This window comes from Silurus meridionalis, chromosome 13 (genome assembly GCF_014805685.1).
Source record: "Silurus meridionalis isolate SWU-2019-XX chromosome 13, ASM1480568v1, whole genome shotgun sequence".
Lineage (NCBI taxonomy): Eukaryota > Metazoa > Chordata > Actinopteri > Siluriformes > Siluridae > Silurus > Silurus meridionalis.
Window position 1 is genome coordinate 22,417,320 of NC_060896.1, and position 23,627 is coordinate 22,440,946.

Sequence of the window (23,627 nt, forward strand, 5' to 3'; positions counted from 1 at the left end):
TAAAATCACATTGAAGGCATTTATTAAAAAGTGTACAAAAAACTGGGATGCATACAAAGCAATGCTATTATAAACCGGAACTAGCAAAACCCCACAGCAGTCAATATCCGCTCTCTCTCAGTGGTCCATTTCAGATGAAAGAGTTCATACAGTGAAAATGCAATAGTGACTGTGGGTGGAAATGTAAAGCATTCCTATTCACAGCTATATGGAATGAATAAGTCAGCTGTTGATAATAAATTTGAAATTACACATGCTTAAATCGGGAAGACTTCAATATGCTGCCTTCAGTTCCAAATATACACAACAAGAACGTGACTGCTAACAGGCAGGCTCGACTTTGGCCTTGATTATTGCTTACTGCGACTGCTACACAAGTTTTCAGAAGTATGACTTTGTTCTTAGGCTTTGAATAATAATATTAAAAAAAAAGGACAATAAAAAAAAACAAAAAAACAAGAGAATACACTAGTATTTTTCTCTCAAAAAAAGAGAAAGAACACACATACTTAAAGTTAAACACCAGTCCTGTGATAGTCCTAAACCAGACTGGGTTATTAACACTATGAATGATCAGATCAGTGTGTTCTAAAGTGCATAGAGGTCCATAAACACTGACATGAGGGAGGAAGTGTTCACATTCTCCATGAGACAGCACAGAGCCTGGCAGGAAAGCAGGTTCTTCAGTCACAAATAGTATAGTCAAGTCTCTCACAGAAATGCTGCACATATCCCTGATTTGTCAGTTTGGTTCGTCCCGGTCCCCGGTGTTTAAAATAAAATCGTGGTGGAGCATGTTGAAGGGCAGATTCTCAGCACACTCGATCCATCAGAGCATCATGTGGCAAGCTTCATTCGTCCTGAGCAAAGAACAAAGAGTTTAGATTAAAAAACTGCAAGAGAACAATAATCTAAACAGCCCACAAGTAAAACCCACATTCCCCACTTTGACTTAATAATCCAGCTGACTGTTAAGAAAAAAAAAATCAAAAATCCAATAAAAAAAAAAGCCAGTCACCACATTGTATTTTCCATACTATCTTGGATATTTTTCGCTTTTTCAGTAGATCATTTCATTCCAAGAACAAAAATAATAGCTCACATCTGTTTACATGAACAAATATGGGGTTAGGAATAAACATAGCTTGTATTGCTTACAAGCTTGTCACAAGTCACTGTACAACTCCAAAACAATGAGTCATGCGAGCTTGGGCCTACAAATCGCTGTTGAGAGCAGGAAAGTGTAGAAGGACATGGGGTTTGGATGAGATCTACAATAGAACTGGCACAAATGCAAAATAGAGAAATGTGTTGAAACTCAGGGAGAAGTGTTTGCACGTGCAGAACCCATCTCCTTAGCATTACAAAACCAAGAATGGACAATTAATTTGCTTGGAAAGATCTTAATCTAAAATCAGACAGCAGAAAATATGAGTTCAGTGTACTTTTGTTTGGTCATTTATGGTCAAATGCGAGCCATTTGTAATTTTCGGCTTACATTCATTTTCTGTTCATTCTAGTATGATACAGTATATGCAGCACTGCCCCCCTAAATAACAGTGAGAATAACAAATGTTCAAACAGTCCCAAATAAGTGTTAATTACAACTTCTGTGGGTGAACAAAACGTGTATAAACGAAGACTGTATACTGATCCAGTGTCTGAAGTCAATAATTGTAGCATCTAAGCACATAATGAAATAGAATCACACTCTCTCTCAATGAAAAATAAAGACTCTATTGTGTATACAAAACAACCAATCTGTGATAAACACACACTCCAGATCTATTCTCCATCTGTTCTCTCATCATGTCCATTTATGCTATAAGCCATAGACATTGACTTAGAGAGTTTAGAACGTGGCTGTGGCAATTTGGGCTCTTTCAGCTACAAGAGCATTACTGATGTCTCAGATGAGGAGGAGTGTGTGATCAGAGTCTTAGTTTTAGTGCAGACATTCAAGCAACTGTATGCTTCATTGTGAGAGCAGTGTGAAACAGACGTACCACATATACGCGCAATAATCACAAACCTTTAACCATATATATGTTTAAAAAAAAGACCAGATAAAATTAGGGTTACAAGGGAAGTGTGTCTAAATAAACCCTTACGCTCTGACGTGACGGAGTATGGAAAATACGTTACAGTTCGTTAGTCACCAGCCATGAAAGTTGCATGAAAATAACAGCCTGCTTTATTCATGGATTAGACAAAAGCAAGAGCTCAACATTGGAAAGAGCCATGTACATGTGGGTTCTGTGTTCATGATCTACTGTAGGTCTACCCATATACAATCAGTGAGCACCAAGGAACAGTGCAGCCATACAAAAGCAGGTGCATACACACTCCTCTCTCTCTCACATACAAAGAAAGCCACAGGAAAAAAAAGCAGGTACTTAGACACACATGTAAACGACACACAAAAAAAAAAGGAAAAACACCAACACAGGTTTCCTCTCACACACACACACACACACACACACACACACACCTTCTTTGGGTTAGCACACATTGTGTTAGATGAACCGAGGGTGATCAGGTGACACGGATGCCATGCTGAGCATTTCCATGCCGAGAGACTAATCGGATAAAACCCTACCTACCTGCCCACTGTCCCCAAGCAATGGACTGCCTCTGTCTACCTGTCTGTCTGCAAACCAACCAATCAGAGGAGACCAACCAATCACAATGCAGACAAGGTGACAAGGGACAGCAAATAGGAATGAGGAATGATTTAGATCCCCTCATAGTTGAAATATGGTTGCATTATAAGTAAACAGAAAATGCATTTAAAAAGTATATTAAGAAATACACATGCAAGACAAATGATTCTTGTGCACAAACATTACAAGTAACGACTTTCATACAAGGTGTCTGATCTGTACCTGAACTACTAAAAAACACACTAAAATCCGAACATTTAAAGACTAGAAGAAGGGAATTTATAAGCATTTGAGAAATCCTTTGGTGAATTGCAAATCTAACTGTTATATCACCTCCTGCCCAGCTACGGTTCTGTACTAAAGTGCACCATGAGTAATAACTTAATACAGTGGAAAAAAAAGAAACCTTTAAGGATGACTGGCAAATATAGGAGTGGTTCAACATTCCATCAAGTTTTCCACCTAATATGGGAAATAATTCAAGACAAGACCTTTATCTAACAGTTTCTTGGAAAAATGGCAAACTGGTTATTTTGTCTCATTAATGTTCAAAAAGAAAAATTAGTGTTTATAGCTGCTTTGAGGAAAGTGGTTACATAAACTTGTTTCTTGTAATGGTTTTAGAATTAGACTTATTTTATGCATTTTATTGCAAACCATTAGAAATGGTAAATTAAAAATATCACTTCCTGCTATGTTTTATTACTTACATCTTCTTCCTTACTTTTATACCACATGGCTGTTTTTTTCTTTTCTTTTTTATAACTATGCCATTACTCTGTGTTCCCTGAGAACTTATACTTAACATTTTTTCACTTAGTTAAAAAGTTTTATTTGAGAAATAGAACTTGACTTTGAAAAACGTATTTTCTGTTCCTATTATTTTAAACTATTCGGAAACAGACAATAGGACGTAGGCTTGTGTATCTTCTCACCTGGAGCTTGCTGGCTTTGGGATCGCCTCCGTGTGCTGGACACCCTGGAGATAGTAGACAGAGAAGAGCCCACACTGCTTGCCCGGGAGATGGGTAAAAGCACAGGAGTTATGGGTGGAGAATCCAACTGTGATTGAGAGAAAGAGAAAGACATCTTGCTGACTTCGCAAGTTATGTGCTTAATGCTGACAGAAAACGATTCCTTGAGTAATTCGAATACAAAAAAAAAAAAGCATTAAAACAAATTACATTGATGCTTCATTTAGTCCATTTCACTACAGGCACAGCACCATGTCTGCACATGGACCGTTATTACTGACGCACCACTCGCTAAACTCTGGACCGCTCTGGGGTCTCATTTATAATTTAATAATATATGTTTATGTTTGATTATCTGTATCATACTATTTGAAAATGTTCTTAGCGTGTACCTCCACACTGTCATGGGTAGGTGAGGAGGACGTTGAAGAGTTCTCCGCTTGTCTTCGTGAAGAGGAGGCCGATCCGAGCTCAACTGTGCGAACGCGCTGGGCAAATTTCAAAGAGCACACTGACTCGATGATATTGCTGTCTAAAGGAGACACCTGAAAAAAGTAAAATAAATAATTGCACTGTTTCGTACATTAGAATTACTTGTTTTACAAAAGCTAAAAAGTATTACAGGCTACAGTTAGCCTTAAAGTACCTCAATCCAGCCTAGAAATAGTCCTAGTTTGCTGCTGCTTATTTAGTATACTGCTGGGATATTAGTCAGTTATGGACAGTAATGAAGTAAATGTAATTCCTTACTGTACTTAAGTAGCTTTTTTTTTAAACAGCAGTACTTTACTGATGTATGTCCATTTGGGGACACTTTTACTTTAACTTCACTACATTTAAAAGTCAAATATTGTTCTTTTTACTCGACTACTTTTAGCGAAATCAGTCGTTTTTTTTAATTATAAATTAATAAAAACTTTAAGCACACAGCAAGCCACCAATCAGGCTCTTTTTTTTTTTTTTTTAAACTGTTTTGATTGCCGGTTGGGCGTATCTACATGGCATGAACATACAGTTCAGTGTCAATTCAACAACAAGCAAAACATCTTGAGACTCATAAATGATGACGCTATTTGCACAATTATTTTTTTAGTTAATATAAAAAAGGTTTTGGGCTCATGATGTAATAGATATCAGTGTTTGACTCATAATATCATTTTATTAATAGATCGTTTATAGTTTTCACAAACTTGAGTTGATTAAGCAAAAGTCTTAAAAAAATTAAATAAAAAATGCTAATAGGAACATTATTCCCATAATAATCATAGTACTTTGCATACTAAAGTACATTTGAAGGCAAACATTTTTGTACTTTTACTCAAGAAAAGGTTAAAGAGAGCATATTTTACTGGAGTAATATTTTAGAGTGTTTCTCTACTTCAACTCAACTACATGGGGTTTGTGTACTTTGTCCACCACTGGTTCTAACACAGTTTAAATCTCTACGGAAGTTTAACTCTCTAAAAGATGATTTATTTAAAAAGTCTGAATATAAAATGTATAATTTAAACTCTATGCCCCTATTACACGCCCAACCTATTCCACATTCCCCTCAACATGAAAATCCTGCATTAGAGAACATATGTTGCATTAACCTGGTGTTGAATATTGCTCAATGTTATACAGTGTTTGATGGAACTTGCTGATGTTTAAATAACATTTATGGACCCTAGGTTTTTACATTTTTTGATTGATAAAATGATTTTCTACTGTTATAATAAGAATTTTCTGTGTTCTTTCTTCTTAATTGTTACCCCCTAAAAACATAGCAAAATACTATCGTTATAATAAATCAGCTTGCTTATTAAAATGCCTTGATAATAAGTAGGGCAGTTGATTTTGTATTACTTTAAACTCATAAACCAGACAGTATTCATTAATAGATGGTGCTGCATGAAGAGTTACGGCAGAGGTCACCATTTTCAATCACCACAAGCCAAACTATATGAAGCAGTGCACACACCTGCACCAGCATTAGTGTCTTGCTCTCTCCGCTGAGCGAGTCCTGCAGCAGGTACGTGAGCCGTGAGTTTCTGAAGGGAACGTGTGAGTGGCGAGAGCGAAGTGCGTTAATGACGTCACCCAGTGCAGAGAGCGACTTATTGATGCACTGCGCCTCACGCAGACGACTTCCCTCAGCCCCAGATTTAGAGATTCTCTCTGAACCAGCCAGATCCACCAGATTCAGCTTACCTGCATTAACATACATACGAACAAAAACAGCTGCCAATATTCCATTTATCACTAAACAATACAAAGTGAAGCTGCTATGAAAACAGGTACATAGATTATCCCTCGACAAATAAGCTGCATTCAATAATAGCTGTGCCTTACTTTACAATGTTGATAGGTTGTAGACCAGAATCAGGGAAAGTGTTAGCATGAATGAGTATTACCAGTTACAAAAACTTTGACTAGCCTGTATGATTGGGATTGTTTACAACAGCAAGACTAACCAGCAGAAAAGAGCAGGTTCTGAACAATCGAATAGGTTTTAACAGATAAGCTGTTCAATGTTTCTGTACGTGTGTATGTGAGATCACCTGAGGTGCGGTGCCCTGTGGAGCAGTTAAATCCGGCCACATTAATGATGAGGAGAGCATGAGAGCGAGAGCTGTGCTCATTCAAGTTGGTACATGCTGTCGCCCTGTTCATGTGACCCAACTCAAAAACCTACAGGTTTAAAGGACAAAGATTACACTTCCACTCAAGCAGCATTGTTAATCACTGTACTACACAAATACACTGAGCAGGCATAACATTGACATTATAACATTTTATAACATTTGACGAGGGCCAAATTGTGATGACTAGACGAAGAAAGGAAGGCGATAGGGTCATAGGCGACCAAGGCACACTGATGTATGTGGGGGGCGAAGACTGGCCCGTGTGGTCCGATCCAACAGACGAGTTTCTGTAGCTCAATTTTGAAAATTGAAGTTAATGCTGTTGATGCTCGACGGGTCAAAAATGTTTAGGCAGCAAAAGGGGGACCAACACAATATTAGACAGGTGGCCATAAAGTTATGCCTGATCGGTGTATAAGAACATTTGGTTTATGTCATGTTTGTAAGTTTAAAATAATAGTATACAGTATTGATTTTGTTTGTGCTAACCTGCAAGTGACGGAAGAAAAACAAAACAAATCAAAGCATAGGATAAACATAAATTGATACAGAAAAATTATATTTATTTTTTAATTAAACAAATTTGAAGAGCGCTTACCTTATTAATATCCTCTACACTCTTCACTGTGAACTCTGTAAGTCCAGGCACATACAGTTGACCGCTGCCATCTGGACACATCTTAATGTCCAGCTTCTCACTCGGGTTGTCTCCTAACAGATTCCTAAGAAAAACAGAGTAACATTACATTCAAAGCATAATGAAATACACAATTAAACAGAGTACACGGCACAATTAAAGAGTACAATCTAGCAATACCTCGGAATGTGTAATTACATGTGCATGTGCAGGGGTGTGCAGGAGTCTCTCTATACACACTCAAACTAGATGGCAATACATAAAACTGCAAAAAAACTCAAATCCATTTTTAAGCGAGTGCAAAATCTTGTTGCAAACCAAAACTTTACACTACAGCAATTATTTTCTCCAGCTGTTATGCTGCTAAGCAACCAAATGTGTTTTGTATTTTTATATAAAACACCCTTAGCTGTGATAAAATCAATGTAATGCTCACCCTCTTGTGGTTAACTGCTGTATGGCAGTTGAGAGAGTCCAGAGTCTAAACGTTTGTTTGAGAGAGTGTTGAAGTTCTTACCTCAGTGTCTCATTGTAGATCTCCACCATGCTGACAGTGATGGTGTAGTGCCAGTCGGGCATTTTCTCAGTCACCTCAGAAAAGAGCAGACGCAGAGCTCGCTGATTAATGCCGGGGTCCTCGGGAATACCCTGTGTGATACACAGACCAAATATTTAACACTCATAATCTGAACAATTTCGATGATAGTTATTTGTTTATGGTGAAATCATAACATAGTCTAAACTGTTACCTCCATGGTGTAGGTTTTTCCTGACCCTGTCTGTCCGTACGCGAAGATGCACACGTTGTAGCCGTCAATGCAGGAGGTGACGAGAGACTGCACTTCCTGAAACACCTGTTCAAACAGAAGAGACACTATGAAATCACTTTACAGGCCACTTAAAAAGCAACAAAAAAAACCCAAACAGTGGCTGCAGTGACCTCCTGACCTCTGCCTGTGTGGCCTGAGGTGGAAAGACCTTGTCCATGTCAAAGACCATAAGTTTGCCCTTGTTGGAAAGGTGAAGCACTGCATCGTCGTCAGAGTCAAAGGACACCACGCTCTTGGCTTCCGTCTCCGCTTCCTCTTGGCAGATGGGACGCACGCGACAAAACACGCGGATGTTTCCTGTTAAAAATGACAAAATTTATTTGTTAAATCAACTGCTGAGAATCAAGTCTTTTTTTTAAATAAAAATTAAGCCATTATTAAAAAGATGAGACATGGAATCAAACTGGACGTTAGACATCCCTTAGAAATCCTACACATCACAGAGTATAAATGTTTTGATTAAATTACATAATATTTATTAACAGTTACAATAAATATTTTTGTAAACTGATGTTCACAACAATTTTTGTAGAATTTCCATCAAATAGACTTACAGTATATACAGAACATTTTCTCTACCCAGCTGTATCATCCTCAACAACATGAATATTTCATTTTGGCTAGAATGTGGTGATCTCTTCTAAAATTTAAAGCATGCAATTTTACCCATTGTATCAGTAGGTTTAATTTTTTTTGTTTGTTGGTTTTGTAATTATGCTGAAGTTATGCACTTGTTTCGATATACAAGCATTGTCAAGGGAGACTCTACACTTCATAAAGAATAATTTTTAATGTATATTCTACACAGTACAGTTTGTACCTTTGAGGCGGACCAGTTCATTGTGGCACTTCTTCCTAAGGTTCATCTCCCTCTTGTATTTGCGTAGCAGCTCCTGGTTAGTGTTGCTCACCTCTGCAATCATGTGGCATATCTACACACACACACACACACACACACACACGCACATCTAAGTGTGTAAGAAAAAGATTAAGCAGCTTTCCAATGGTTTTTGATAAAAGTATGTGAAGAATATTTATGTACAGCATTAAAAAAAAATTAATTGCTAAAAATGTTGCCAGAGGACCCCTGTAGAAATTATGATAATTGGCATGGGCTAAATGATATATCTGTACCACTGGTCGACTGATTCATCGGTTTTGCCAGTTAACCGGCACAATTGTTGATTGCTGAACTATCGGCAAAAATTACTGATAGTTTTTCCAGGTTTGCGTCTGTGCTGGAGTGGCTGAGAAGTTTCGCTGTCATTATGCAGTACAAGAGCGGCCTCTAGAGTCAAACCACTGACACCATGTGCTGTTTGACTTGTTAGATTGTGAGCTGTACTTCATTTCTGTTAATTTATAGTGCATTAACTAAAGCTAACAAATAAAATCGAATGCAACTTAATTTACAAATGTATTATTACATGTAGAAATTAACAAAAAACCCAATACTTTTAATGCATTTTTTATTTCAGTTAATGTTACTAATGGAATCGTAGTTTAAAGCATTACAATTTCACAAATTCAAAACAATCAGGCTTAAATTGGTAATCTTTAAATGTCTACACAATGTCCATAGCATTTCATTTATTTTTATAATAAAGTTCAGTACTATTTTACGTGGTGTTTTTATTATTTTTATTTGTATTATAGTTTTTATTCTGTATCAATTTAAAAACGTAAAATCCAAATCTAGCCATTTGTGTTGGTATGCATAGACAAAATATAAGACAACAAACTCCATGTCTTCTACATACACCCCCCCGTTAAAACAAAATGATTACTTAAGCTTTACTATATACACATGTATATTTTGCAGCTGTGCAAGATCAATACTAGGTCACATGACCACAAATGTATATGTTCATAATCACACATTAGTGCGTTTCTATTGGATTCTCACCTCCTGCTTAGCCTCAGCAATTGCATTCTGCAGCATGTAGGGAAAATCCAGGACCTGCCTCTTCAGACAATTGTAGTCACATGTAAGTGTTCTCAGAGCAGGCTGCAGAGTCAGCAAATTCATCCTTACGCCTGTATGTAAAAAGAGGATTAGAGACACACACACACACACACACACACACACACACAAACATCCAGAATACACACACCTGCAAGGTTTTCGTGCACAGCTTTCATTTCGCTCTCGGCTCTGATGAATGCCTCCTCGATGACCCTGTTTTTCTCTTCCTCGAGATTCTGAATCTCAGCTGCAAGCTGGCTTCGAGTTTGCTCCATCTCACCCTCATAAGCCAGGATCTGATATATATATATATATATATATTTATATATATATAATAATAAATAAATAAAGTGATAAGCAACTTAATAAATGCTATTTGCAAAACAGATTGAATTAATAATATTGAATAAAATAATATGAAAAATGTAAATTTAAAATCAAAAACTATTTGGAAAGAAAAATCTCAAATATCAGTCGAGCATTAATGCATATCTTGTGATTAATTCAGACATTTCTCAAATACACAATCACATTTTTAACACCCATAAGCAGATAAATAGCCCACTTTGAAAACCATTTGTGTTACTAATCTACTAACATTCCTTTTAGAATGAATAAGGAGAAGTCAGACACTCAAGTCTAATATAGCCCAGTGAAAAAACACCTTGGAGGCTGTGAGAGTCCACCAAGGTATAAGGACCCCAATGGGTGAGACCATGTCACTTATTCATACAGATTGAGAAAGTACATATTCTTCTACTCTTCAAGGATCAACAATGGGCAAAATCCACCGACAAGGATTTGGAGATATATGGTACTAATCGCGTGACAGTGTTGAATCCTATCAAATACCAATACTGGCCTAACAGTTTTATATTGTATATTCAAAAAGCACAGTTCAATGACATCCATAAAACCATCATTTAGATTAATCTATTATTAGTTAGGCAAAAAAGATAATTAATGCATTTGGATATGGACACTTTACATTTACATTGCTGACCCTGGTCAGGAAAATCTAGCTGGCCTCAAAAAGCCAGAGCATAGCTTGAAGTATCAAAAAACAGAATGCAGAGCTGAGCCCTTTTAGAATTCAGCTTCAGAACCAAAAATAAATAAATAAATAAATAAATAAATAAATAAATAAATAAGAATACGACAGAGCTGTACAAAATGTCAGACTGAGGTGGTCACAAAAATCAACAGTAAGACAAGAAGTATATGTAAAACGTATTATCAGGGTCTAGCTGAAATTCTGATATGTTATTTAAAGTTCCCTGTACACAATGTGAGCCCTATAAAGAAATGAGGCAACAAGGCTAGAAGGGAAGAACTCGAACACCTTAGAATGTGGCCGAGTACCAGGCCTGCTGCCTGTCCTCACTAATGCTTAATGAGCACAAATGAACACAACTACAATCCAAAATCTAGTATAATGTCTTTCCAAAAGAGTGAAGGTCGAATCAGAAATGGGATGTTTATATATTTAAAAAAAAAAAAAAAAAAAGCACGTCTTCGTATAAATGGTCAGGTGTCACAAGCTTTTAACCATAAGCATGCCAGTTAAACCATAAAAGAAACACACAACAGTATTCAAAACTTCAAAACAAACAAACAAAAATAAAAAAATCAAAAAGACTCCAAAAAGAAAATGGAAGAAACCCTCATGGGCAGAGCAGAGAAATAAGTTGCTCATCATCTATGTTTGAAAAAGCTCTGGTATTCACATTAAGATACTGAGCATAATTAGATGTTTGTGTGCGCATGTGTGTGTATATGTGTACCTGCTTGCGAAGCTCACTGCTGGTTCTCTGGCTGTCATACAGCTTCTGCTCAAGCTCTCGGAGGAGGTGGCGCTGGACCCCCAGCTGCTCCTGGAGAGCCTGATTATGTGCCTGAGCCTCCATTAGAGCCTGTTTCCACTGAGCCGACTCTGCTTCTGCTGCCTTGCTCAGATAAAGAGACAGAGATAGACATAAATAGTGAGTGAGCGAGCAAGCGAGTGAGCGAAAGAGAAAATGCATAAAATGCGGGACGTAAAATTTAAGTGTCACTGATTTCCTTGTATTTTGAAACAAGACTTGTAATTGTTGAAAAATTCTATGTATCAAATTTGACGCTACTGGCATTAACTGTAGACTGAGGATGTATTGCATTACATAAAAAGAGGCTTTTTATCATTTGCAAAATGACATGAAAAAGTAATGAGAGTATGCAAAAACAAAAAAAGAATAAAGAATAAAATTCTAAATCTCAATTGTTGGATGACAAAAAAAAAAAAAAAGGTTTTGGAGCTGGTGACTGAAGTGATACAAAGATAGGAGGAGATAAGGATTTAGGCTGAAAAGTATATCCTGGACACCTCAGATCATTATAAAAACTCATTACAATTAAATGTTCTCACGAAATCTAACGAACACAATCATTTAAAAAAAAAATAAATAATAAAAAAAAAAATATATATTTTTTTTTAAGAGGAAGCTAGATTGTCTTGTTTTTCTTAACAATATGAGAATTTCCTAACATGTTTATCATGTGTCAGGCTTTTGATGCTTAAAAACTGAACTAGTAACAAACAGCAAATAGCCCAACGGAAGCAACTTGCAACACAACAGTATTGTATGTTTTTTTTCACAGGATGGCTCAAGGCGATGGAACATTCTCTCTCTACTGTACATTCCAAGATAAAATGTAACATTGCTGGACACTTGCTACATAGTTTGTCCGTTCATTCTTTCTTTCTCTGTTGTGGAAAAAATGAGTGAAATGAACACAACCTCATTAGAAAGAAGATTTCCCCATTTAAATCAAATGTTTGATTTAAAAAACTTAGCAATCAAAAGACTAATTAAGGGATCTACACACTCTGAGCACTTTATTGAGAATACTGCTGGGTGGACCCTTCCTTTACACTCAAAATATCCTTAATGCTTCATGGCAAGGTGCAGGAAACACTATTTTGAGATTATGGTTCAAGTTAACATGAATGCTGCAGATTTATCAGACGCACTTCCATGCACTGAATCCCCTCCCACATGTTCTATTGTATTTAGATCTTGAATACATTTAAATACCACTTAAATACATTGAAGTAGATTGGACTCATTGTCAAGTTCAAGAAACTAGGTTAAGATGATCTCTGCTGCTTTATAACCTGGTGCTTTATCCTGCTAGAAGTATCCACTGAAATGGGTACATTTTAGCATGTACATGATCAGCAAGAATACTAAAACAGATTGTATAATCAGGACATTAAACACACACAAATACGTTGTTAGCTACTGGCTTTCACCAAGCCATTTTTTTTTTATGCATATCGCTTAACTAAAAAGAAAAAGTAAAAAAAAAAAAAATCTGATTTGTGGCAATAACAGTAAGCTGATTGCCTGTTGGGTTTATTAACAGTCATAATACATCAAATTACATTTGGACTAGCAGAAGAAAGAACTACAACACCAAGGAAACAAACAAACAAACAAACAAATAAATCCTAAAGCTCTAAAGAGAGCATTTTAATGAGAATTAGAGGTTGTGTTACATGGACATCAGAAAATTAAAACCTGTTTAAAATAATTTAAGACCTAGAACAGCTAAATTAATTGATTTTTAGATTTGACTCTAAGACTTTTTAAGACCTTGCGGCAGCCCTGTGCTCAGTAAGTGTACATTCTTGAAACGGTATTAAAAAATAGACTGCAGTAAATAGTAAATGCTAAAGGCAAACTGCAGGGTTATTATGAATGTGTGCACAGTTCTCACCATGGCCTGAGATGGCGCTGCTACACTGTGCCTTTGCAGCATTTCCTCTGTGTGAGAGAGCTGCTTGTGAAGCTTGTCTCGGCTCTGTAGCGCCTCCTCAAGGCACACGTGCAGCTCGTCCACTGAGCCCGCTCGTTCCCCAAGCTGATGCTGTAGCTTAGCCATGTGCCACTCATACTTCTTACAGCGCTCCTCACATAAGGAGAGCGCCCCTCGGAGGGCTGCTGCCTCCTGATACACACACAGAGATGATGTCAGACAGGGCATGCACCACATTTATGCAAGTCACTGTTCTAGGATGTATTGTGCTACTTACATCATACTGAACATTGAAAAAAGAAGTCTCACAGGTGTGTGTGTGTGTGAGTACATCTCTCAGTGTTACCTGGCTGTGAGGGCAGCTGGAGGTGGAGCAGGCATGTGCAGGCTCATGGATGCTCTTGGACTTAAGCTCCTGTTTAAGCCGCTGATTTTCGCTCTCTAGGAGCTCCAGCTGCTTCTCCAGGTCTGTCGCCCCCTACATATACACACACACACACACACACACACACACACACACACACACACACACACACACACACACACACACACACACACACACACACACACACACACACACACACACACACACACACACACACACACACACACACACACACACACACACACACACACACACACACGTAAATAGATTGTACTGAAAGGCTTTGCTGCTCTCATATGTAAACTAGGTTGGGCTCAGTCTCAAAGTGGGACATTCTCTCAGCTCTCAGATAAAACCAGGCACAAAGAAACTGATGCTAGCTGAAACTAAACTTTGACACAGTATTCACTGTTATGTCCTGACCAGGACTGCAAAACAACAGAGCCTCTGCTTTTAGTATTAAAAGCGTAAGAAATGATGACCGCAAATGTTATCTGAAGCTAGCTGCTTTGAAAGTCAAAATTCAAACCAAAACAGGTAAGCTGCCTCGGCCATGAGCCAGCAAACTCGTACAAAACCAGGAGCTTTATTGACAGACAACATGACTTAAATTAATAAAATGTCCTAATTGTTCGGATGTTAGCTGTTAATATAATATGCTACCTTTGCCCTACTTTTATTTTAGCGAGTGAATGACAGGCAACCATTTACATTACATTCATGGCATTCATGACAGACGTCATTGTGGCAGTGAATTACATTGAATGCAGCTATAATTCCTGTGTCACCAAAAAGCTTTTCTTAATAACATGCAAATCAGTGTGGACTGTACAGACCTGTCACTAACGTTTTTGGTTCATTAATAGTGAACAGTTTTACCTGAGTGGCAAGCTGTGTGAAAACACTACATTTTTATGGATTAATTCAGATTGGCTATTAAAAGTGAAATCCAGCAGGCAGTGTTTGTACTTATTGCACAAGGAGGTAAGATTTTAAACACACAACTTTAGTAAACTCCTCCGATCCTTATCGGACTGAGTGTTTCCCTCCAACATTCAGCTCCTAATGGCAACTCAGGCCTAGCCTCACTTACCAGCTCAGAGCGCAGTCTCTCCACCTCCTGAGTCCGGTCCACCAGTTTCTTCTCCAGCTCCTCAATCTGAGAGGAACACACACACACACACACACACACACACACATACACACATACACACACATACACACACACACACACACACACATACACACATACACACACACACACACACACACACACACACACACACACACACACACACACACACACACACACACACACACACACACACACACACACACACACACACACACACACACACACACACACACACACACACACACACACCAGTTTTACTGGTTACTTTACCACCTACGAAGAGCAACGCTCCAATAACTGTTTTGTAATGGAAATTATAGGACAAGAAATGCATTACTATATAATTCTATTTATAGAACAACTCTTATTCTAGCTATATTTGATGCATCAAAGGATGTAGTAAATACACCGACTAGGCATGACATTATAACATTATTCCTGACTGGGAGACCTCAGTCAGTCCGGATCGAAAACAGCATTTCTAGCTCCACCACACTTAGCACTTGGGCACCTCAGGGCTGTGTGCTCAGTCCACAGCTGTTCACTCTGCTGACAACTGTGTAGCAATACACAGCTTAAATCACATCAAGTTCGTCGATGACATGACCATGGTGGGTCTCATCAGCAAGAACGAGGAGGTGCAATGGTTAACAGCCTGGTGTGGCGTGAACAACCTGTCTCTGAACGTTGTCAAAACAAAAGAGATGGTTGTTGACTTCAGGAGAGCACAGAGTGACCATTCTCCACTGAACATCGATGGATCCTCCGTGGAGATCGTCAGGAGCACCAAATTCCTTGGTGTTCATTTGGCGGATAACCTCACTTGGTCACTCAACACTAGCTCCATCACCAAGAAAGCCCATCAGCGTCTCTACTTCCTGAGAAGGCTGAGAAAAGCTCATCTCCCTCCCCCCATCCTGACCACGTTCTACAGAGGGACTATTGAGAGAATCTTGAGCGGCTGCATCACTGCCTGGTTTGGGAACTGCACCGTCTCGGATCTCAAGACCCTACAGAGGATAGTGAGGATGGCTGAGAAGATCATCGGCGGTCAGGACTGTCTTCCTCAGCATAAGGGGGACCAACACAATATTAGGCACGTGGTCATAATGTTATGCCTGATCGGGGTATATTACATAAATGTAGCTAACTAACTAATTAACATAACATTACATGATATATCTGTAGCTCACAACAGCTACAGTCAGCTTACTTTTTTGGTAAAAAATGCAAACTAAATGAACCTTAATAAAACATGCCCCAGTAACAATATTACTGTTACAGTATGTTAGATCATATAACTGACATGAACATTTATTACCAGCACATGCCTGCCTAGTGTGCTCACCTGTGTGTGAAGCCCTGTGATAAGCGCAAGCTGGTGGACGTCTTCTTTAAACCGAGGCTGTGCGTGACCTTTTCTCACCGCAGCAATATCAGGAAATTCTTGTGGATGTGGAGATCCTGCGCTCACGCTCCCTACACCTACAGCAGTCAAAAAATAATGTCAATACAACAAATCTTAACTCCACTACAGGTTATACACTAAATCCTGCACCAGTTCTCTTACTTGTGTTGAAGGCAGCCTGGCTTTGCTGGCTGTCCTGCTCGAGAATCTCTTGATTAGTGAATGGATGCTCTTGGCTTGTGCCTACTTTGTTCTGTGGGTCTTGATTGACCTGCGGTGCACGTAGTCGCTGTAGAAGTCGCCTGTCGGTGGTGTCTTCACTGCGCAATCGAGCTTGGAACTCGCACACCTTCTCCTGCAGCGCCTGGCGTACAGACAATTCAAACTAGTTACAGTACATCCTATTAGGTGATGCTAAGATTCAGTGATGTCATGCATCTCCATCAAATAATTCAGTATCATATCAATACTAGGGACATGGTTTTTGTTTAACTTTAATACCAGACATCTGTATAGTAAAAAAAGGGAAAAAAATGCAATCAACCCACTGCAATCCAACTAGAAAGGCACAACAGCACAACCACTTTCTAAGGAGACTTAAAGTCCCTTCTGTGCTACAGGATACTGGAGAACTTAATCGCTGTACTATCCTCACAATACCATCCGCATGCACTGCTTCGGACTGTAAAGCCCTTCAGAGGGTGGAGAAATCAGCACTCAGCCACCACCTTGTAGAACATTTACAAGAAACGGTGTCGGCAAAGGACTTCAATCTCACTCCAATCATGGACTATTCAACCTTCTCTTATCTGGCAGATGCTACATCAGAGCCTGCACAAACTGTTTCCTGTGCACTGAACAGTTGATCATATAATGTCAACAAATACACTACTGCATTGTCACTTTTTTGTCTGTATTGCACTGCTTTATCCACTATGCACCTTCACACCATCCATAACTAATTTTTAGTTGGGTTATCATTGCAATATTATATAAATATATAATATTAATTCTGCATATACTGTATACAACAAGCATTCATATATGAATATCATTATTGAGCATGGTATTATGCTTATTATCTACTGCACTCTTATGTACATGAATCACTCTCAGCCCTGTACATATGGACCCATACCCTCCTTTAACATAGTTATTTATTGTAAATAGCCAATTTATGTACTTCTGGTTAGATGCTAACAGCATTTCATTGGCTCTGTACATGTACTTCGTACAATGACAAAGTTGAATCTAATCTAATCTAAGAAGTGTAATCTGGTTTAAACTGTTTTGAGGCCATCATTTCCAATCTTTAATGATCATTAGGAAACAACAAAGCAATATCAGGGTATCTAATCACAGCTAGGACTCTGATATGTCTGAGAGAACAGCCTAGATGGTGGCTATTGTATGCTATTGAATAGAGAGAGCTAGCTGGAAAGTGGGAACTCGACAGTGACCAAGCTGGGGTGAAAAGAAAAGTGAGGGGGAAAAGAAAAAAAGAGACACCCACAACTTTTAATGTGTTTATAAGGACTAAAACATGACACCTGCATCATTCTACAATGTATAAAATAAAAATATTTATTTATTTATTGATCTCCAAACAGAATCAGTATGTGAATGCCTGACCAATAAAACTAGCAGTGGACCAGCAACCCGCAGCACTGTAGAGAAGGTTCTCCATAAAGAGAATCACGGTGATGACAAAAAGAGGTCACAGCTAAACACAAAGATGGGGAGGGAGAAGAGAATGTGAATAAACGATTGCATGGGGGAGAGGGAGAGAGGGAGAGAGAGAGAGAGAGAGAGAGAGAGCGCGCACGTGACCTTCTGTACAGGTGAGATGGTGCAGAGAGAGCCAAGACAATTATAAAGGCTAATTAAGCAGTTTCTTCTTTAATGATACAAATAGCTGGAGGAAGGAGGGGAGGGTGGGTAGGCATGGGGTCCCAAAAAACTGATTTGGGAAACAATGCATTAGGGGACAGTTATACAGACAAACCAAACCGGATGGTTTTACTATTTAACATAACAAATAACACGGCATACCGATACACAAAACTAACCCATGCAACGCAGGAGTAATAAGGAGCGATGCGAGAATGTTACTGTTATCACCCCAGTGATTTTTTTATCGTTTACATCACATCAGTTTACTAGCGGGTACAATTTAACATTTGTTGATATAGAACAAGTACGAGACAATTCCTTGCCATTTAATTAATAGCATAATACCGGTCTATCCCTCAGCAACCTTTACTTTGCTTTAGATCTCCCTCTCACTCGCTCGTGCTCTCTCTCTCACACAAAGGTAAACAAAAATCACAGAGAAACAAGAACTCCTCCATCTTGAAGTATTTCCAGTGGTGTAACTGACTTAACAATGTGATGGCAAATGTTAACAGAAAACACCACAATAACAGCAGTTATACTTTTACTTACCTTTGTTTAAAAACAAAATGTTTCCCATTTGTTTATTATTTGACAAAGTATGTGTGCATGGTGTCGACCATATACATCTATAAATCAATCAACACGTGATCAATCAAAAGCTAGAAAAACACTCTTTCAGATTAGAGAGTTCAAGAACTCAAAAATCCAAGTGTGTTGGAGTATATAGTCCCATGATAATGACAATGGAAAGAATGGAAACATTAATAGATAAAAGATAAAGGGGGGGGGAGTGAAAAATCAGCAATGTAATATAAATATAAGTTGAAAAATGATCAGCAGGACTAACATTAGATGTAGATGCTGAGCAGAACAATACTAAAGCACAGCAGCATTTTTCTTAGCTCATGTTTAATTCAAAACCAGAAACCAAATCAACTTAAACCGTAACATACAGAGTCAAATATACTCACACATGCCTGCTCTCCAATCTGCCTAACAGAGTTGGAAATGCACTGTCGAGCTGAGTTAGCTAAAATGGTAGATAGAGCGACACTCAAGTAATAAATCCCTTTCTGCTAGGCGTCAACATTAAAAACCAAGCTTGACAGGACGTCAATGCAATGCAGAGTACACAGTTGTGGTACACATGCAAGAGCGTCCCACGTCAAAGCTTTTGTGTTTGATCATAAAGTCACTGCACTTTCAAAGGGAAAAGCACTGGCCTCTCAAAGACAGGAACGCAGCTGGGCGGCATGTGATCAGTGACCAATCAGGGTTGAGCATGAGCTAAGAAGTGAAGAGCCTAGAAACTCGGGTATGAAGAGTCCAGCTCGTTCCCATTTATACCCTCTCCTCTTACACGGTCTCACACACACAAATACAGGCACAGACGCACACACAAATGTGTGTGATATTTCAACATTGCACAAACACCTAATATAGTGAGCTATGACCACTGAGTATGTAGTGTGTCCAATAAGATAAACAAGTCCAAGTGTGTGTGAAAATAGCTGCTTGTCATTTTCAGAAATAAATTATTTAATTGATCATGATCATAAAAGTAAATGTTTAAAATTTTGTAAACAAAAAAAAATAAATGCAGAAAATTGGTCTGATATTTGCTGAGAAATAGATGAAAACCGGAATTTCTAAAAGGTGATGTACTCATTTATGCAGGTCCTTCAAAGCACACACTTTTTTTCCCCACTTTTGAATAACCTCTCCTATTCAAATAGCCTCATCTCATGGGATTAAAGTGAAATAAGCACTAGAGTAGCTGGAAATCCCTGAGTGTAACACAGCACAGCTAAAACGCAAAGTCAATAAGTAGCTAATGTTACCTGTATGAGCAGCTGCTGGTCAGAAAGGCTGGGATCGGAGAGGTCGGAGGTCAAACGACGGCGTTGGAGAACGGAGTTGGGCAGCGTCAGGAAGGAGCTCTCATCCTCACAATCACTGATCAAGAAATCCACTGAGCTTGCTGCACATACACAATATATTATCAATATCTATATCTTACACACATACATACATGCATACTATACACACACACACACACACACACATCGGGATATGGACAATATTTAATTATATAAAAAAACGAAATTGGTGCTAAATATAATTATCAGGTTAAAAACCCTGTATTGGTTATTGTAGCTACAGGCTACTAGTTGTGACATCTGTAGATGTTAATATTGTGTTCTATTAATCCGACAGGCCCTAATAAACAAACACAGCATACATTTTTAAAACGTTTGAAAACAAAAACACATTCAGGGGGATGAACCTCATTTAGAATAATGGGGGGGTAGAGGAGAACTCTGATGCTTTACAAAATAGACAAACTTTTTTTAACACAGATTTTTTTTAAAATTTGTGATCCTTTTTTCCCCCTCTGGATGCCCCCGTCCATTTATTTCCACAACAACAATTTCAAGGTCCTCCAGGCACTATGGAAACAGGAACAGTGCGATAATCATGGTATGTTAACAGATAAAAGGCTTCTGCAAGTGACACATTAACCTAACATAGGTGCCTGCATGTGTGTATGTATAGCGTGCGCGTGTGTGTGTGTCTTGATTTTTTTAATCTACTGCACAGTGCCTCCGAGTCTTATCATGGGAAAACAATCAGGACTCTGTGCTCCAACAAACCCTGGTGACACAAAAAAAAAAACAAGGTAGCGATTCTGATGGATTTTGGTTTCACCTGAAACTTTCTGTAATCTCTTAAAAGGCTACTGAGACAATACGGGAGGAAGCGCATACAGCAAACCTTCAGAAGCTGCAAGGCTTGTAAAATTCAATAAGGCAGCCGATTAATGACGTCAAAAAGAGAACCGGTGGCTTCGTGCTTTCGGCATGGGAGGGGTATGCTTGCCATTCAAGTGGTTAAGGTAGTGATCGCAGTGTTGCTAAGCGACTGGGAAGCATGCACGTAGAGCACGGCAATCTAAAGCCGGGTTTACGCTGCATGCGTCGCGTAAGACAACGCTCCGGCAGTGTCGGAGACGTGTGATTGAAATGTCAGTGTGTTGACAGCTGCTGTGATACGGAGATTGTGCAAAACTCATGGGACAGCTACAAATATGGTGGTGCTCAGAGACCAGAAAGATATTTCAGCTCACTTTGAATAACGTTTATAAAATCCTGATTTCTCTAAGACTTTTATCAACACGTTTATCTATAGAGGAATGTTATTTAATCCGACATGCTGAACATTCGCATACATCACACATTCTGTTATAGAAATCGTACAATATTTGATTGTCTTGTACAATAAGTCAAGTAATCGTCACAAAAGGCCGCTATAATATTATATTCTAGGTGTACATTAGAAGTGTAACGTACACGAAATTCACAGCACGGTACGATTTGGTTATATTAATTAAATTGAGTAATTGATTAAATTAGTTCAATAAAATTCTAATAAATGGAAAAATTGTATTAAAAACTTTACATTTGTAAGACCCCATTTGGGTAATACAGATGTGTATAATACAGTGTGTGTGCGCATTTCAGCATACTAACAAATGTCTTCATTCCTTTTATCCTTCATTCATTTGCTCCCTTGATATGCAGAATTTTCTCCTTTTAAGAGGAATTCTTGAAGCTGGACATGAAGTGCAAAAGAATCCATATCGCGAGACGTAAAAATGGAAGTGGTGGCGATTTCACGCATGTGCAAAACTAAAATTTTACAATGCACTACAAACCGTGTTTCCCGCACAGATTGAGTAGCCACAGTGACACTGCGCTAACTCGAGTTTCTTTTTCACAGCCCTGGCATTGTTGCGTATGTTTACAAATTTGATGATTAAAAAAAACAAAAACCAAAACAAAACGGTGACAAAGTACGAGGGATTTCAGTACGATTGTGTACCTTTTCACCGCTAGTGTACATACAGTGTAAAGACATGATGGCACTCAGATCATTCTTGTTGATGTTAATATTTGCCTGTTTATACAGAACTGTTTATATTTTGTTATCTTTATCTTTTTTGCAAATGCAGGAAACGCGACTCATGAATGCAGCAGGTCGTCATGCTCTCAAAGTCATCATGCCAGTGGGAAATGTTTTTGCAGCTGCAATGCCATTTCTCAGAACACTAGTCTAGATGGACCGACTCCTCCGAGGTCCTTACATGCGACATATAATGCGACATCTATGCGATTCAATTTTGGTAACCCCCGAGCCAATGATCGAAGAGGAACTGCATGTCCTTCAGCAGATAACCGGTCAAGAACGTTATCCAAGAAACCCGCTTTTCGATTTAAAAACAGGGAAATGACAGCTCTGAACAAACCATGACGAATAACACTATGAGCCAAATATTTTAGTGTGTCATGTCACAGACACTACCGTTAACATCAGCAGCTTTAAAATGACAAAAATGAATCGACATTCATTCAGCATTTTAACAAACTCCTTCATTCTCAATCGAGCAAGAGCTTTACCTGGAATACGTGTAAATGCTTTTTCCCATATTCAGCATGATATCCTTTCCTTCTGTCGCATTCTTGTCCTCCTCTCCTATCCTCTCCTCTCCTCTCCTCTCTGACTGAGCTAGACAACCGCACACACCTACCCTCCTCTCGCTTTCATTCACACACGCTTGTCATCAAAAAAATGTCGACACACTGGTTTGAGCGAAAGCACGTGAGCTCACTCACCATCCAATGAGAGGTCTGTGTTCCAGAGCTCCTGCAGGCAGGGGGTGTGGCCGAGGTCCCACGTCTTCCTTGTGCTAAACATGACCGCCGGGCCAAGCAGAGTGTACCGCTAACAGAAAGAGAAAAAGAGAGAGAGCAAGAGAAACAATGACTTCGCGTGCCCGGTTCAACCTTTATATGCAACAGAGCATGGAACCTTTTCTGCAGGTGGCAATGTTTCCCATGATTCCTTGCTACAAGGAATTTCTTAGATTCCAGAGCAATACGGTTCTGATTAATCAGAATTCCGATCACAGATTTTTTACACACACACACACACACACACACACACACACACACACGGAAAGATGTAGGGAAAAAAAAAAAAAAAAAAAACAGATTGTGTAGAACCAGCCTTTCAGGCATGGACACACAGGGACATGCAAGCATAGGGAGAGATACAAATCACACACTCACACACATGACAACATGGCTCATTTGCAAGTTTAGACCACAAACAGGAAAAGCCTGAGGTGCTGTTGCTTTCAATCCAACTGGCAGGACAGATTTTCCAGGATCGTTACGATATTGTGGAAGCCATGCTGTGACATGATGATCACTCCTAGCCTAAACCAGGGCATCTCCTATTGGTCCTA

General features: G+C 38.8%; 1 protein-coding gene across 5 annotated transcripts in view; it reads right to left on the reverse strand.

Annotated features, from left to right (window-relative positions):
• kifc3 (kinesin family member C3) overlaps nt 1-23,627 on the reverse strand; it is a 44,441-nt gene continuing 20,814 nt past the window's right edge. For 4 of the 5 annotated variants that reach the window (XM_046864404.1, XM_046864401.1, XM_046864405.1 and 1 more), the window contains exons 2-22: nt 22,993-23,101; nt 20,161-20,300; nt 16,586-16,787; nt 16,364-16,500; nt 14,974-15,039; nt 13,842-13,973; nt 13,457-13,687; nt 11,482-11,643; nt 9,846-9,993; nt 9,638-9,768; nt 8,552-8,663; nt 7,850-8,028; nt 7,651-7,755; nt 7,419-7,549; nt 6,863-6,986; nt 6,181-6,310; nt 5,601-5,830; nt 4,030-4,182; nt 3,599-3,725; nt 2,604-2,650; nt 1-860 (exon numbers count right to left, since the gene is read on the reverse strand). In XM_046864404.1, coding sequence (XP_046720360.1) covers nt 852-860; nt 2,604-2,650; nt 3,599-3,725; nt 4,030-4,182; nt 5,601-5,830; nt 6,181-6,310; nt 6,863-6,986; nt 7,419-7,549; nt 7,651-7,755; nt 7,850-8,028; nt 8,552-8,663; nt 9,638-9,768; nt 9,846-9,993; nt 11,482-11,643; nt 13,457-13,687; nt 13,842-13,973; nt 14,974-15,039; nt 16,364-16,500; nt 16,586-16,787; nt 20,161-20,300; nt 22,993-23,074 — 2,778 coding nt within the window. In that variant the 5' untranslated portion in view covers nt 23,075-23,101 and the 3' untranslated portion in view covers nt 1-851. The remainder of the gene's footprint in view (nt 861-2,603; nt 2,651-3,598; nt 3,726-4,029; nt 4,183-5,600; nt 5,831-6,180; nt 6,311-6,862; nt 6,987-7,418; nt 7,550-7,650; nt 7,756-7,849; nt 8,029-8,551; nt 8,664-9,637; nt 9,769-9,845; nt 9,994-11,481; nt 11,644-13,456; nt 13,688-13,841; nt 13,974-14,973; nt 15,040-16,363; nt 16,501-16,585; nt 16,788-20,160; nt 20,301-22,992; nt 23,102-23,627) is intronic. The other variant, XM_046864402.1, reaches the window with a different exon arrangement.